At 31.4% G+C, this 15,442-nt stretch overlaps 1 protein-coding gene across 1 annotated transcript in view; it reads left to right on the forward strand.

Annotated features, from left to right (window-relative positions):
• The window catches only part of PolQ (DNA polymerase theta), a 123,094-nt gene that overhangs the window by 16,210 nt on the left and 91,442 nt on the right, over positions 1-15,442 (forward strand). Inside the window, exons 4-6 of the mRNA XM_075360699.1 lie at positions 3,392-3,507; positions 8,485-8,609; positions 9,812-9,940. Of these exons, the coding sequence (XP_075216814.1) occupies positions 3,392-3,507; positions 8,485-8,609; positions 9,812-9,940 (370 nt within the window). The remainder of the gene's footprint in view (positions 1-3,391; positions 3,508-8,484; positions 8,610-9,811; positions 9,941-15,442) is intronic.

The raw sequence follows: 15,442 nt of genomic DNA on the forward strand, positions 1-15,442 counted from the left end.
AGATAGGTGAGCGTTTGGCTTAGTTTTTCCAAGCAAGGCTGCCAGTTCTCATGCAACCCCGCTTGAAAAAGTCAAAGTATAAAAACTCCTAATATAGACCACCAGCGAGGTTGGAATGAATCGCTTCCCGATCCTGCCAGAGGATCAGAAAAATTTACTGGCCTCACGAATCTATGAAAATGGGGACATGATTCAAATAAAGGAAATGTCCTTATTTAGCCGACAGTAGCACTTCTGCAACACACTAAGCAGCTGTGTTGCCTAAACACCACAGCAACACAGGTTGATTGACAGCCACTGATCGTTGTCAGCCCCAACAATGTGAATGTTGGCACGCTGTACTTGTTGAAGCAATATATCGCTACTGGTAGCAGTAAATACAAGTTTTACAGCACGGGGCCAGAGGCTGAGATGTGATGTGTTGATGAATCTATGTATGGAATAATTAGTATCTTCTCCGAAACTCGCTATGAGTCTGTGCTGGTGGATTCACATGATCTTTCTGCTGGTTTATGACTTACGGCATATTTATTGAAATCTGTTCCAAAATGCTTGCGAATTGTTTCAGCCTCTGCTATAACACTTTCACTTTCAACAACCACATTTCCATGGTGTTTTTTCATGATGTCTGTGATTATTTTTAATGTGATTTGGACATTGAAGTAAATCCACACTTGTTGACTGTAGAACATTTACCACTTGTTGCAGGAGTGCACAATATTTTTCTATGAGACAAACATTACAAATTCTGATTTTTGTAGCAGTGCAGTTCATTTGAAAAGCACCTTTTCTCGTTGCATTATTACTGTCTGTCTGTCTGTTTTTCAAGCGCCATAATGAGTTGCACATAATGTTTCTTGAATGTGGCGATGCTTTTGTATTTTTGAGATTAACAGATTTCACAGAGCAGGAAAGCTCAGAAGAATCTTATTATTTCTTTTATTGTAGAGACCGTATTTTGTATTACTGCTATTTCGTTTAAGTCGTCTGCAACTAAGTTCAGTTTGTGACTACCACAGTGAAATTATAATGCTCTCATATACTTTTCTTGAATAATTTTCTGGATACCATTCTTTTCTGCCATACTGGAATACCCATCATATCCTTGTCCAACACACTTTTCTGGATCAAGGACTACCTTTTCTACAAAGTTGTTAATTGCGGATGCTACAGATTTTGCATCCATGTCAGTCAACTATACAAAACCTAGAAATTCCTCAGGAATCATCATCTTTACTTCGTCAAAAAATCTAACCCCAATGGAAAGTTGCTCTTTCCCTGACATGTTACTGCTCTCGTCTGCCAGGATACTGTAAGCACATGCTTTCTTTACATCAGTATTGATGTTGTCTCTATGACATTGCCACATAGGCCGATTATTTCGTTTTGAATCCTTGCTGACGAGTAAGTGGCATTTTTGCACCCTTTTCTATGTGCTCTTTTAAAATGTCACCAGCATCAATTTTGAGTTTGATCTTCAAAAATACCTTCATGATTTTCTTTGCCCCTCAAAATCATGCCCCTCATGATTTTCATGTGCACTACAAAACATCACAGTCAAAATTATTGATGCAACAATTTTCTTATTGACTTCTATTTCTTGTTGGTGGACAGAAATCAGCTGTACATCAACGGGTATATTTTCAACAGAACATTTTGCTGCTGTGGCCACTGAGATGATTTATGAGATTTTGCAAATTTGTGCATGTCTTTATAGCGAGTAAAGGGCCTCGCCATGAAAGAATCCAAAACTCCACATTATTTGGTGGAAGCAGTGCACAGTAAATGCACAAAGTGTCCTTTAATTTCTTGGAATTTGCCAGCCAGGGAGCATAATCCACCAACCAAAGCCAAGCAGTCATAAGAGTTGCTGACCAGCAGTTTTTTAAAACAACTGAGATGAGGTCATATTAAACAAACGTCCAAGCCAGTGTCCCACATCATTATCAAAATACATTTGATCCTGTACACCAGAACCAGATGGTAGCAAAGATCCACCAACATTAGTTGATTTTTCACCAACATTCTGCTTCAATTTCTCTTCTCCATCGCTATCACTTTTGCTACTATTATCTGGTTGCTTTCTCTTCTGTCTCCTGAAAAGAAAAATAACTACTACTACACTTCCCAAAAAAATTAAAGTAACTAAGAATTTAAGCTTCTGAACAGACGCTCTACTAAAAAGTTCAACCTTAAAAATGTTTTTTTTTCATCTTCAAACAATAATTTTTCAGTTACAGCATTTTGAAAATTAGTAAAAAAAGTTTTTGTCACCTTACTGTTGCTTATTGATACGTCAAATCTACTGAATTGCAGGAGCACTCAGCTCTACAGTTCATCCTTGTATCCAAAACAATGTTGTGTTATGATACTATTTATTTTTCAAAAAATTGGTTACATTAAGAATGACAAAAATTTTCTTATTTTTGTTTGATGAGTGTGACAGCTCTTACAATTTCTTTTATGGATAAACATGAATGGATAAGCAGAAAATTAGTTGTAGAAATCTGACATGATGGTAGAAGGATGAATGGAAACATAATTGTGAATCTGGATTTTAAACTAGAGTGAAACTAGGGAAAATATATTATGTTAACTGGAGATTAGTGTACCATACTTTTATAGAATCCTTTGTTACCAGAATTGATGGGTCTGATTTGTGCTTTAATGTGGTGTTAATATTCACATACACTTGATTTTTTGCAGATGTTTTTATCTCTGCTGTCTATATGGTATCTTATGAAATAATACCTCTGACAGATGTATTTTTTTTATCATAATGTTAACCATCTGAATAGCTCTAAATAACAACCACTTTATAGCTCTGATTACTAGAATTTTAAATTAAGAATTTTTGATTGAATGTTGAAATAGTTCATGTTAATTTTTAATGTTTTTGAAATTAATCTATATTTTATTTGTTTTAGAGAACTCCACTACTAGTCAAGACAGTGTATGTGTTGTTCTTTCGCAAAAAAATTATTAATTTGCTGTTTTACTTTATTTTCACCAATTTTCTTTTGGCAGTTATGATACTTGTAAAAGATCTGAGGTATTAAGGGAACTAATGATGTTACTATACAGCTATACAGCCAGCCCTTGTGGTTGGGATATTTTTTGTTTGGAAGAATGTCACCTTAAACTTCAAAGGGAGAGGGGGGTTGGCTACTGCAATATTGTGAAGCAGTATATTCCTTCTTATTGGTAAAAGATGATTGTTTATACTGTTTGAAGCGACTTATGTTATGTTCAACCTGTGTAGTTATGGCACCTTTCTGAGACTTTAGAAAACTATATTAGCACTTATGTAATTGCTGTATCACAGTTAAACAGCAATGTAATATTACATCACATTTAAAAAAACAATAAATAAACACTTTTATTTTTGCAGGAAAGACATTGGTGGCAGAAATATTGGCTATAAAAACAATTTTAGAACGCAGAAAGAAAGTTTTCTTTATTCTACCATTTGTTTCTGTTGTGCGAGAGAAGATGCTTTATTTCAAGGTTTAGTTGGATTAATGTCATGAAATTAGTTTTGTAATTTCTGTATGTACTGATAAATAATAATATGATATGTTGCCTTTGAGTTTATAAATTATAACATAAAATACAGTTTAAAGTATATTTAACAAATCACCTAATTGCCTGGTATTCTTCCAGGTATCAGATCTTATAATTAGCTTGAAGGGAATCTTCAGGCAAAATTACATTGTATGAAAATTTCTTCAAATTTTTTAAAATTCTTTCCCTCCAAAATTTTTTATTTCATTATTTTAAAAATTCCACATAATTTCTCCTTGTGGCACGTTGTTAGAGTATGAAAGGGCCTATTAGTTGGTTGTCGATCATGCCAACCAAATGTTAACAAAAAATCGTTGCTGGGAATTTGATTCAACTACAGCGTGTGGGTTTTCTTCAGATCACCAATGTGAATTCTGTGTGTTGTTTATGCCACTATGGGTAAAAATAACTTTGTTCAAAAATATTATTAATGGAATTAAGTGGTAAATAATGTTAACCCAATGGTAAAACTGCAGTTGCCTGGCATGGTCACAAAGCTGGAGGTGTTGAACTTTGTGAACATGATAAGGATGCAATCCATGAGCATGTAATGTCCTCCAAACTGTACTTTATGAATGTTGAGTAGTGTAGGAATTCTTCCCATGCTTGTAGGACAAAGCTGTACCACCTGAAAATTGTTTTCCTTTTCATCACTAACTATTGGTTGACATTCAGATGAAACATGAGCACTGGGAAGTGTACCATTCTTACGAGGGATTATTACAGAGTCTATAAACAAAATACTTTGTGAAGGAACTACTCGTCTAGGATTCTGTCGCAGCTGAAGCACTTTCAAACAAAAAATCATATCATATTCTGTGTAAATGAAGAGACATGGCATTTTTCAAAACAAAAAATTCTAAATGTGTATCACTTTTAAATTTAGATTCATTTGGAAAAATTTAGGTACAGTTTAGGGTAAAACAAACACAAAAACACTACATAATTTGATTCTCAAAAATAATTAAAACACAATCAAAATTATGCCTGAAACAACTAAACCGCCTGACATTTATTATTAACATGTAACAACAATTTTATGACAACAATGAGTAGTAATCAAATTAATTTCAAAGCTTGCAGTTAGTGTTGCCAACCTAATTTTTCAAAAGTTAAATTATTCTATTGAAAACAGCTTTTTTCTCATTTTTACAAATTCATAATATTTTTCTGGTAAGTTTTGTTTTTAATAATATCAGTTGATTTTTTTCATAGACTTTATTAAATTAGTGTTCTCAGAACTCTCCTAAGTTTTGATAATAAAAGTTTTGCATTTATTACTAATTTAGCAAGGTTTTTGTACTTAGATGTAAAAAAAAAATTTGTTTCTGTCACTGAATTTTTCTGTTTTATATTGGATATCATGAAAACTACTGAAGATGCAGTTCTAGGACCCGTTTTTATTCTATTTTTCAGGTCAAAAAACATAAGAGACCATTAAGTTTACCACCTTATTTAATGCCTTAAAAATTTCAGTATGATCTCATTTCATGAGGAACTGAAATTTTTCAGTAGTCGTAACTCAATAATAGTGTTTGTATTAAGCTTTTCCCTTATTTCAAGCTAGTATCAGTTTCCAAATTCTTTCCCTTTACTCCTGAATCACTGTATAAAAATATAAATGAGTGTGCGAATAAGAGATAACGTGTAATTATTAGGTTGTATTTGTGGATACCGGTGTTTTTTGGTGGTTGGGTTTCAGTTAACTACACGTCTCAGGTATGGTTAGTCTGACTCGTCATAAGGGATGCAGCTGTCTACAGGCCCCGAATCCAGAAAGCTGAATGGGATATCTGGAAAATTCCTGGAATATTCATAAGAAACTAACTAATAGGTTATATGTATTTAGTATGCAATAAATTAATTTTCAAATAATTTAAACATAAATGATATCAAATATATTTTAATAATGATCAGTAACATAGAAAAACGTTCTAAAATGTTTCTTTTTAAGTAACAAGTTTTTACTTTATGTGGTTTTCTGTGGCTGCCACTGCCTCTCTGCTACCAGCTTCCTTGGCAAAGTCTGCCCTGGAACTTCTCCACATTCAAACCTCCTGCCACCATCATCTTGGTTATGCCATCCATCCATGTATGTCGTGGTCCTTTCCTTTTTCTTCTTCCAAGTGGTATCCATTCCCAAACTTCCTTAGGGAGACACTTCTCCATTCTATTGACATGCCAAACCAATTGCCTTCTGTGAACACCATCTAAAATGTCTCCTTCCATTTCAATTTTTTCGTGTGTGACGGAGTTCCTCACTCTGTCCATTTTCATCCTTTGAATACTATAAAATATATTTTATTTGCCAATAATAAAATTCGCTTCATAAAATCCATTTCAATTGAACAAAAGATCTTTATATCTTTTCTTCACATCCCAAATTTATATATATATTACAATATTAAACTTTGCACCAATGATCTACCATATCCTTATTTTCATCTATAACCTAATTTGCCCGTTCCATAAGACTGAATGTAGTGCTTTAATTACATTGTAATGCTTAATCACATTTCTACCCTTATTGACTCCTGAATTTCATCGCTACTGTTTTCAAACTTATTAAACCATATCTCCAATTAGTTTTGTATTTTCCCCACCAAAAATTCTCTCTACATCCACTAAGTTGTCCTGCCTCTCCATTTCAACAGTCAAATTCAAACATTTCCAACAGCCACACTTAGGCACATTCATCTTTAGGTCAGCAGTCCCATACTCATCTTTAAGCTTATGAATCATCATCTTCTGTCATTACAATTTGGTCAGTGTGATTATCTTTTCATTTAAAGGGATTTTCATACTACTATTCACTTTTATGTCATTATCCAAAATTGAACAAAGGTACAGTTTAAAAAATTTCAGGTTTTTAATAGTATAAACAAAAGGGACTCCTATATTGAATTCGTGAGAGTTCTTGACTTAACACCTTGTATCTACTTTTGTGGAGTTCTGTAAAAGTCAATGTTTCCCCTTCCTGTTGATTTAAATGATTTAAAACAAATCACAAATACTACTGTTGAGCAGGATTTACATTCATTTGTGTGGAATACAGTAGACTACTGTATTGATATCTGTTATTTGCCTGAAGGTTCCCACACGTAATAGATATAAAAATATTGATACAAACTTAAGAAATTTTTTGTAAATCCTAAACTTGGGTTAATAATCTCCAAATTTGAAAAGCAAATATTTTACAAAGCATCGAAAGTGTCTATTTCATCTGTAATCACCTTGTATATTTTTGTATTAGATTTTATTTATAGTCTAACCATATTCTTGTGTTTTTTATTCAGTTCTCTAATGTAAATTCAGCATACCATACTTATAACAGCAGCTAATGTTTTTAAAATAAAATGGTTTCAAGTATCTTCTGGAAGAACTTGTTTGTTGATCATATATCTATTAAATTAAATTAAGAGAAAACTTAGGGAAGAATAAATGCTTATAGAATGGTTGTTTGTTGTAATCATGGATAATGTTATTACTTTTTCAAAGATTCTACCTGATGTATATAAATAGTTAAAAACTATTCTGTATTATCTGAATTGCCACTTTAGCTAATGTTGAAAAACTTCATTGCTCCTGGTAAAAACTGAGTAGATGTAGTTGTAGAAAATGTTTAGAAGAAAACATGTACCCTCTGAACATATTAGAAGATGAGTATGAAGACTGGATGGTGGTAGATAAACATGTACTGTAGCAATTGGATTTGCTGAGGAAGACATTAATAAACCATCGTTTCTACATCTTAAGTTACTCAAGAAGTGGGTGTAGATGGTGATTATTGTGAAGAAATTTTATTGGTTAAAACAAAATAATGAACGACACAAGCTTTACAAACTCTGAGGCAGTATATCCAGCAGAAAGCTGAAAATTTTCTTAAATATTTAGATTTGAGAAGTTTTTTGATGTTATATTAAGAGACAGGTAAATCGAATATAGGTGAATTAAAAAAAAAATATATTTTACCTATAACATCTTTGTTACATATTCACTATTTATGGATAGTTATTATTTCATAAAACAGTAATTTGTGTGTTTTTTGTTTTTTTTTTTTGTGTGTAGTTTATGTGCTCTAATTTTAATAAAGTTGTTCGAACAGCGTTCAAGAATACTGAGAGATTTTATTGTAAGAAACTTGAACCCCTTTTAATCTTATTTAAATGCTTGTGGAATAATAATCTAAATACATCAGTAGTAGAAGGTAATGACAATTTTGTCAGGCTGCTTGCACAATTATGTGCAAGTTTAATATGAAATACATATCTTAACACGAAAGTATTAATTTCATCATTTATTGAACTTTATTGATGTAAGATTTTTTTTATTGCTATATCACATTGAGCTTAAGTTGTTGATTTAAAACTTGTTCAAAGTTGTATATATTTTTTTCTTCCAATCAGTGTAACGGGTTGGGTAAAAGTATTTTATTGTGTATGTTGTATTTAGTGTAAATTTGCTCGAAAATCACAAAATAAATAAATTTTCCCATAAATAATGGAAAAATTTCATTTCTGATTGACATACTTATGACTGCATAAATGATAAAGTACAAGTATTAATTCTGTACTTCATATACCTAATTTATCTAAAGGAAAATAATAAATTTGTTATTTATGATTTTTAAGTGTATCACATTTCTCTTCATGTTGATCATTGAGTTAAAATATTACATATCTTGCCAATGAAACTGTTAGTTGACCCTTTTAAGCTATAAAATTTTTATTATTATACAGTTAAAATAATTTTTTTAATGTTAAACTACTTAACAATGTAATTTTGGTGAATAAAACCAAATTAATATAATATATGTAAGAAACCACAAATTCCTGATTGACTATAGTTCCTTTTTACTTTAAATAAACAATACATAACTGTTAATTAATTTATATATATATATTTGTTTTTTTTTTTCAGGAGTTATTTGGTAATTGTGGTGTTAAAGTCCACGGATTTATGGGCAGTCATTCACCTCCTGGTGGTTTTAAAACTACTAATTTAGCTGTTTGTACGATTGAAAAAGCCAATGGCCTCATTAATAGGTTTGTTTCTATTTTTATTTTATGTGTTTTATTGTCCAAAATTTGTACTAAGAAACTGTCTTAATACTGTTGGTTTTTGTCCAGTATCTCTCCTGATTTTCATACTTACTGATACTTTAGTATATTACTTTATTGCTATGTAGTACTACTTATTTCTTAATTATGTAATACTTATAATTTTGGACTTTTAAAGTAAAATAAAAAACATTATTTTCATGATACTAATCTTTGTATTTTAATTTTTCATTTGATCTTATGGTATTTTTATTTTATTTATATGCAAAAATAATTTCTTTAACAGAAAATAATTTGTTTCCTAATTTTTAATGTTCAATTATCAAATCATTCTCAGGAAATGAGATAATAGCACTATTAAGAAAATTTGCACTTGACTCAAAAGTAAATGATATAATCATTTAAAATTTATTAAATTTATGAATTTTTAAGTTTGTAAATGTGTATAAAATTTTGAATTGTAATTCAATATAAATGCAGAGTTCATTTTAAGTGTGTCACCATTAGTATCTTTATTATTGCCAACAAAATTGTTAGTCAAAGATAACAATTTTTACATGGGTTCACAGACTATAAGTACTCTTTTTTCAAGATGTCACAAAAAATCAGCCATAGCAGATAAAGAGCTGCAATTTGATAAAATGGCATATCAGACCATGGGGAACCTCCACCAAAAATGTAATATTGGTAATTAGTCAGCTGGGAATGGTTTTCAAAACTAGACCACTTGACATGGAATGACCCTTTGAAATTGTTTCTAAAAGTTGGGTATATAAAAAAATGTAATTATACTTGCACAGTAAAAGTATAAAGGGAAGTTGGGTTGTTATAATTTTTAAGCCTTTGTGTGCTTGGTCTAAAAACTTGTCATTAATGATTTATATTTTAGATAAAATAATGTTTTTATTATTTATTATTTTATTACTTAATTATTGTCTAATAAATAAAGAAAAACATATAGCGGCTTAAAAAAGTTGCCTAGTAATCTTATTTGAGTGGTATTAGTATTTGTCATAAAAATAAGATTGCTGTATGTTTATTATTGCCATCTTCATTGAAAGAAGCTCAGATAAAACAATAAGTTTGTCATTATTTTATCAGATGTCAGTAAAATTCCACATTTATTACATTATATACAGTATACCTGTATTTTTATTTTGTGCTTTTTGTTTTGTTTCTTTTTGAAGGCTTATTGAAGATCATGAGCTAGAAGAGGTTGGATGTGTAATTGTTGATGAATTACATCTCTTAGGTGATCCTCATAGAGGATATTTGTTGGAACTACTTTTAGCCAAAATAAAATATGTCAGTTGCAAGTATGTTTTATTATTTATAGTTATTTATTATTGTTATTTTGATTTAAACTTTTATGATTTTTTTTTTTTTTTTTTTTTTGTCTTCAGTCATTTGACTGGTTTGATGCAGCTCTCCAAGATTCCCTATCTAGTGCTAGTCGTTTCATTTCAGTATACCCTCTACATCCTACATCCCTAACAATTTGTTTTACATATTCCAAACGTGGCCTGCCTACACAATTTTTCCCTTCTACCTGTCCTTCCAAAATTAAAGCGACTATTCCAGGATGCCTTAGTATGTGACCTATAAGTCTGTCTCTTCTTTTAACTATATTTTTCCAAATGCTTCTTTCTTCATCTATTTGCCGCAATACCTCCTCATTTGTCACTTTATCCACCCATCTGATTTTTAACATTCTCCTATAGCACCACATTTCAAAAGCTTCTAACCTTTTCTTCTCAGATACTCCGATTGTCCAAGTTTCACTTCCATATAAAGCGACACTCCAAACATACACTTTCAAAAATCTTTTCCTGACATTTAAATTAATTTTTGATGTAAACAACTTATATTTCTTACTGAAGGCTCGTTTAGCTTGTGCTATTCGGCATTTTATATCGCTCCTGCTTCGTCCATCTTTAGTAATTCTACTTCCCAAATAACAAAATTCTTCTACCTCCATAATCTTTTCTCCTCCTATTTTCACATTCAGCGGTCCATCTTTGTTATTTCTACTACATTTCATTACTTTTGTTTTGTTCTTGTTTATTTTCATGCGATAGTTCTTGCGTAGGACTTCATCTATGCCGTTCATTGTTTCTTCTAAATCCTTTTTATTCTCGGCTAGAATTACTATATCATCAGCAAATCGTAGCATCTTTATCTTTTCACCTTGTACTGCTACTCCGAATTTAAATTGTTCTTTAACATCATTAACTGCTAGTTCCATGTAAAGATTAAAAAGTAACGGAGATAGAGAACATCCTTGTCGGACTCCCTTTCTTATTATGGCTTCTTTCTTATGTTCTTCAATTGCTACTGTTGCTGTTTGGTTCCTGTACATGTTAGCAATTGTTCTTCTATCTCTGTATTTGAACCCTAATTTTTTTAAAATGCTGAACATTTTATTCCAGTCTACGTTATCGAATGCCTTTTCTAGGTCTATAAACGCCAAGTATGTTGGTTTGTTTTTCTTTAATCTTCCTTCTACTATTAATCTGAGGCCTAAAATTGCTTCCCTTGTCCCTATACTTTTCCTGAAACCAAATTGGTCTTCTCCTAACACTTCCTCCACTCTCCTCTCAATTCTTCTGTATAGAATTCTAGTTAAGATTTTTGATGCATGACTAGTTAAACTAATTGTTCTGTATTCTTCACATTTATCTGCCCCTGATTTCTTTGGTATCATTACTATAACACTTTTTTTGAAGTCTGACGGAAATTCCCCTTTTTCATAAATATTACACACCAGTTTGTATAATCTATCAATCGCCTCCTCCCCTGCACTGCGCAGTAATTCTACAGGTATTCCGTCTATTCCAGGAGCCTTTCTGCCATTTAAATCTTTTAATGCTCTCTTAAATTCAGATCTCAGTATTGTTTCTCCCATTTCATCCTCCTCAACTTCCTCTTCTTCCTCTATAAAACCATTTTCTAATTCATTTCCTCCGTATAACTCTTCAATATATTCCACCCATCTATCGACTTTACCTTTCGTATTATATATAGGTGTACCATCTTTGTTTAACACATTATTAGATTTTAATTTATGTACCCCAAAATTTTCCTTAACTTTCCTGTATGCTCCGTCTATTTTACCAATATTCATTTCTCTTTCCACTTCTGAACACTTTTCTTTAATCCACTCTTCTTTCGCCAGTTTGCACTTCCTGTTTATAGCATTTCTTAATTGCCGATAGTTCCTTTTACTTTCTTCATCATTAGCATTGTTATATTTTCTACGTTCATCCATCAGCTGCAATATATCGTCTGAAACCCAAGGTTTTCTACCAGTTCTCTTTATTCCGCCTAAGTTTGCTTCTGCTGATTTAAGAATTTCCTTTTTAACATTCTCCCATTCTTCTTCTACATTTTCTATCTTATCTTTTTTACTCAGACCTCTTGCGATGTCCTCCTCAAAAATCTTCTTTACCTCCTCTTCCTCAAGCTTCTCTAAATTCCACCGATTCATCTGACACCTTTTCTTCAGGTTTACTTTTATGATGTTACTATTTAATTTTGTAGTTGTGGTAGAAAAGTGGTTTCTTTTGTTGTATTCTAAATGTTTTTGTAATATCTAAATGCTTATATTTATATATAAAAAAACATATGTATACAGAGTGTTCCACGAGGTAACCGTCATACTTCACAGATATGTTCCTCTCATCAAAATAATGAAAAAATTTTTTTACATAAACATAGGTCTGGAAATGCTTCATTAGCGAGTTATGGCTAGTAAAAGATTTTGCCTGGAATCCAGTTCCCCTTGGTGAAATGAGGTTGTACTGAAATTTTTAGGACATTAACTGGGCATAGGTTCCAGAACTGTATCTCCAGTAATTTCATGATATCCAAAGTAAAACTGAAAAATTTGTTGTCTGAAACCGTTTTTTTAGGTTTACAATACAATAACTTTGTTAAATGACTAATAAATGCATAAAATTTATTAATAAAACTTGTAGAGAATTTAATTATAAAATTAGTGATGTCTATAACAATAGTAGTAGACTTATCTAGTCTTATCTTGTTAATGTGATATTGCGGTCATTATAATGTCTTTAGCAGTTGGATTGTATTCTGATTTTTATGATCTAACTACCTATAAATAAATCTTGTCCTTATTCTAAATACTGTTTTGTGTGTAATTTATTCACTATTATTATTGGCATTTATTGTTGTTTATTATTATTGTCATTCATTATTATTATTGTTTGTTGTTTTTTATTATTATTTTTATCTTATTTCCTATTTTCTTATAGTAATAAATTGAATTTATGTAAATGTTTGTATTTGTTAGTCTCTTAATATCCTGATCAAGTTGTGAACATCCCACAAAGAAATGGAGAAACGTTTAGGACATGTTCTATATATTGAACATATTTTTATTGGTAAAAATAATGAAAAAAGTTCATATAAACATAGGTTAGGTATGCAAACATTTTGTTTTTGAGTTATAGTTAGCAAAAGATTTTGCTCGGATTTCAGCTCTTCTAATACAAAGAAGCCCTACTGTTATTTTTATACCAAAATTAAGAAGTAAAGTGGTGGTTTCTTATGTAATTTGAGCTAGGAAATAGATAAAACAGGTCTCAGAACTGTAACTCCAGCAGTTTTTAAGATATCCTGTGTAAAACACAAAATTCTGTGTCAAAATACAAGTTTTTTTTAGGTTTGCAGTACAATAGCTTTATTAAATGAATAATAAATGTGAAAGATTTAGTAACAAAACTTGTAGAGAATTTAATTCTGAGAAAATTAATATAAATACAACCAATAAAAAGTAAATAAAAACTTTTAAAATCTATTTTTTATTGAAACATAACAGACTAAAAATAGGCAGAAGATTGTATTGTTCTTTCCGTACCTAATAAACATTATTCTTAAAAACAAAAAAGCTATTACTGAAAATAATTTTAGAAGATACAAAATTTATAAAACAATATTTTAGCTTGTATATTCAATAATTTTCACAGGTAAAATGAAATTATGTAAAAAAACTAAATTGAAATGTATGTTACTTTGGAAATATTAAAAGAATTTTATTGTATAGGTTGGCAATACTAACAGCTGGTCACCAATAAAAATTGTATACTTCGTTTGAATCTATTGTCAAATTATCATACAGATAAAGGAAGAGTAGTGTCATCATATTATAATGTAAAAATGCTGTTTCAATTTTCTAATAAGGAATATGCCAATATCTTAAAAACTACTGGATGTACAGTTCTGGGACCTGTTTATCCTAGTTCCCAGCTCAAGTTACATAAGAAATCGCCAACTTTACTCTTGAAGTTTGGTAAAAACAACAGTAGAGCTTCTTTTTATTACAAGGGTGAATCAAACATAAATGGTAACTTTTTTAATAAATTTATTGATTAAATAATATACACAATTCATACCTTCATCATTTCTTTATATAATCTTCTACACGATATACACACTTTCGCTAATGATTTGGAAGGTTTTGAATATTTCTTGTTCATAAAAAGTTTGAGAACGAGTCTTCATTGTTTTCCAATTGTTCCCTTCCAAGTGATTCATTTAACAAAAAATAGTCACAGGATAACAAATCTGGACTGTAGGGAGGGTGGTCGAGGGTTTCATAGTGCACTTTTTCCAGTTTATCCTTTGTCAAAATCGCATTGTGTGGCCTGGCATTGTCATGGAGAACGATGATATCTCTGATGGGTATACCCTGTCTTTTGTTTTGCTTGGCGGCTTTTGTTGACTGTAGCAGCTGGCAATAGTAAGCCGCATTTACTGTTTGTTGATTATGGAAAAAATCAATAAGTAAAACTCCGCTTGAGTCAAAAAAAATTGTTGCAAGAACTCTTCCGGCTGACAGATGGTTTTGGCCTTCACTGGGCAACCCTCAACCTTCCTTCACCACTCCTTACTCCCAATTACTCCGGAGTGTAATGATGGACCCATGTCTCATCACATGTGACAATGCGCCTCAAAAAATCAATCCCTTCTTGTCAAAATCGATTCAGAATTCTCTCACAAGATCTCCAACATGACCTGTTTTTGATTTTCAGTGAACAACCTTGGAACCCATCGAGCATTATTGTTTCTAAAACCAAGATGATAAGTGGTAATGGATTGAGCACTCCCATAGCTGATCCCCACTTCTGATGCGATTTTTTTCAACAGTGAATCAGCAATCACCTTCGATAAGCACTCAAATGGCACAGATGTTGTCAGCTGTGAAACTTGATCTTGGGCATTGATCATGACTTTTGTTTTCTACTTTTTCTTGTCCACCCATAAATTGTATGGCCCACATATGCACTTAGTTCTGAACATTGTAGCGTTTCCAAACTATACCTTTAATAGAGTTAAAATTTTTGTGGGTTTAACATCTTCATTTGTTCAAAACTTTGATTGTACATTGTGCAACAGACAACAGAACCTCTTGCTCACTCATGGCTGTACTGAAAACAGAACAGAATGGAGGAGCTAACCAAGCTGGTTTCGCCTCTCTAACACACCCCTACTTCACCATCCAGCTGCTGCGTAGAATAGCAAAATTATCATTTAAATTTGATTCACCCTCATAGATGAGCCGAACTCCTGGTGAAATCTTTAGCTAGTTGTAACTAAAAAAAAAGCATTTCTAGACCTGTGTTTATATGAATGTTTTTCATTATTTTCACCAGTAGAACATGTCCTGAAAGTTCTCAATTTCTTTGGATACCCTATTAGCCAAATATGACCTTCACCATTCAGTAGAAATAGAATTTGTGTTTTAAATATATGAATTGACTTGGTATCAATAAAATACATTAGAAAAATTGACGTTG

Source organism: Lycorma delicatula, chromosome 3 (genome assembly GCF_047948215.1).
Source record: "Lycorma delicatula isolate Av1 chromosome 3, ASM4794821v1, whole genome shotgun sequence".
Classification (NCBI taxonomy): Eukaryota; Metazoa; Arthropoda; class Insecta; order Hemiptera; family Fulgoridae; genus Lycorma; species Lycorma delicatula.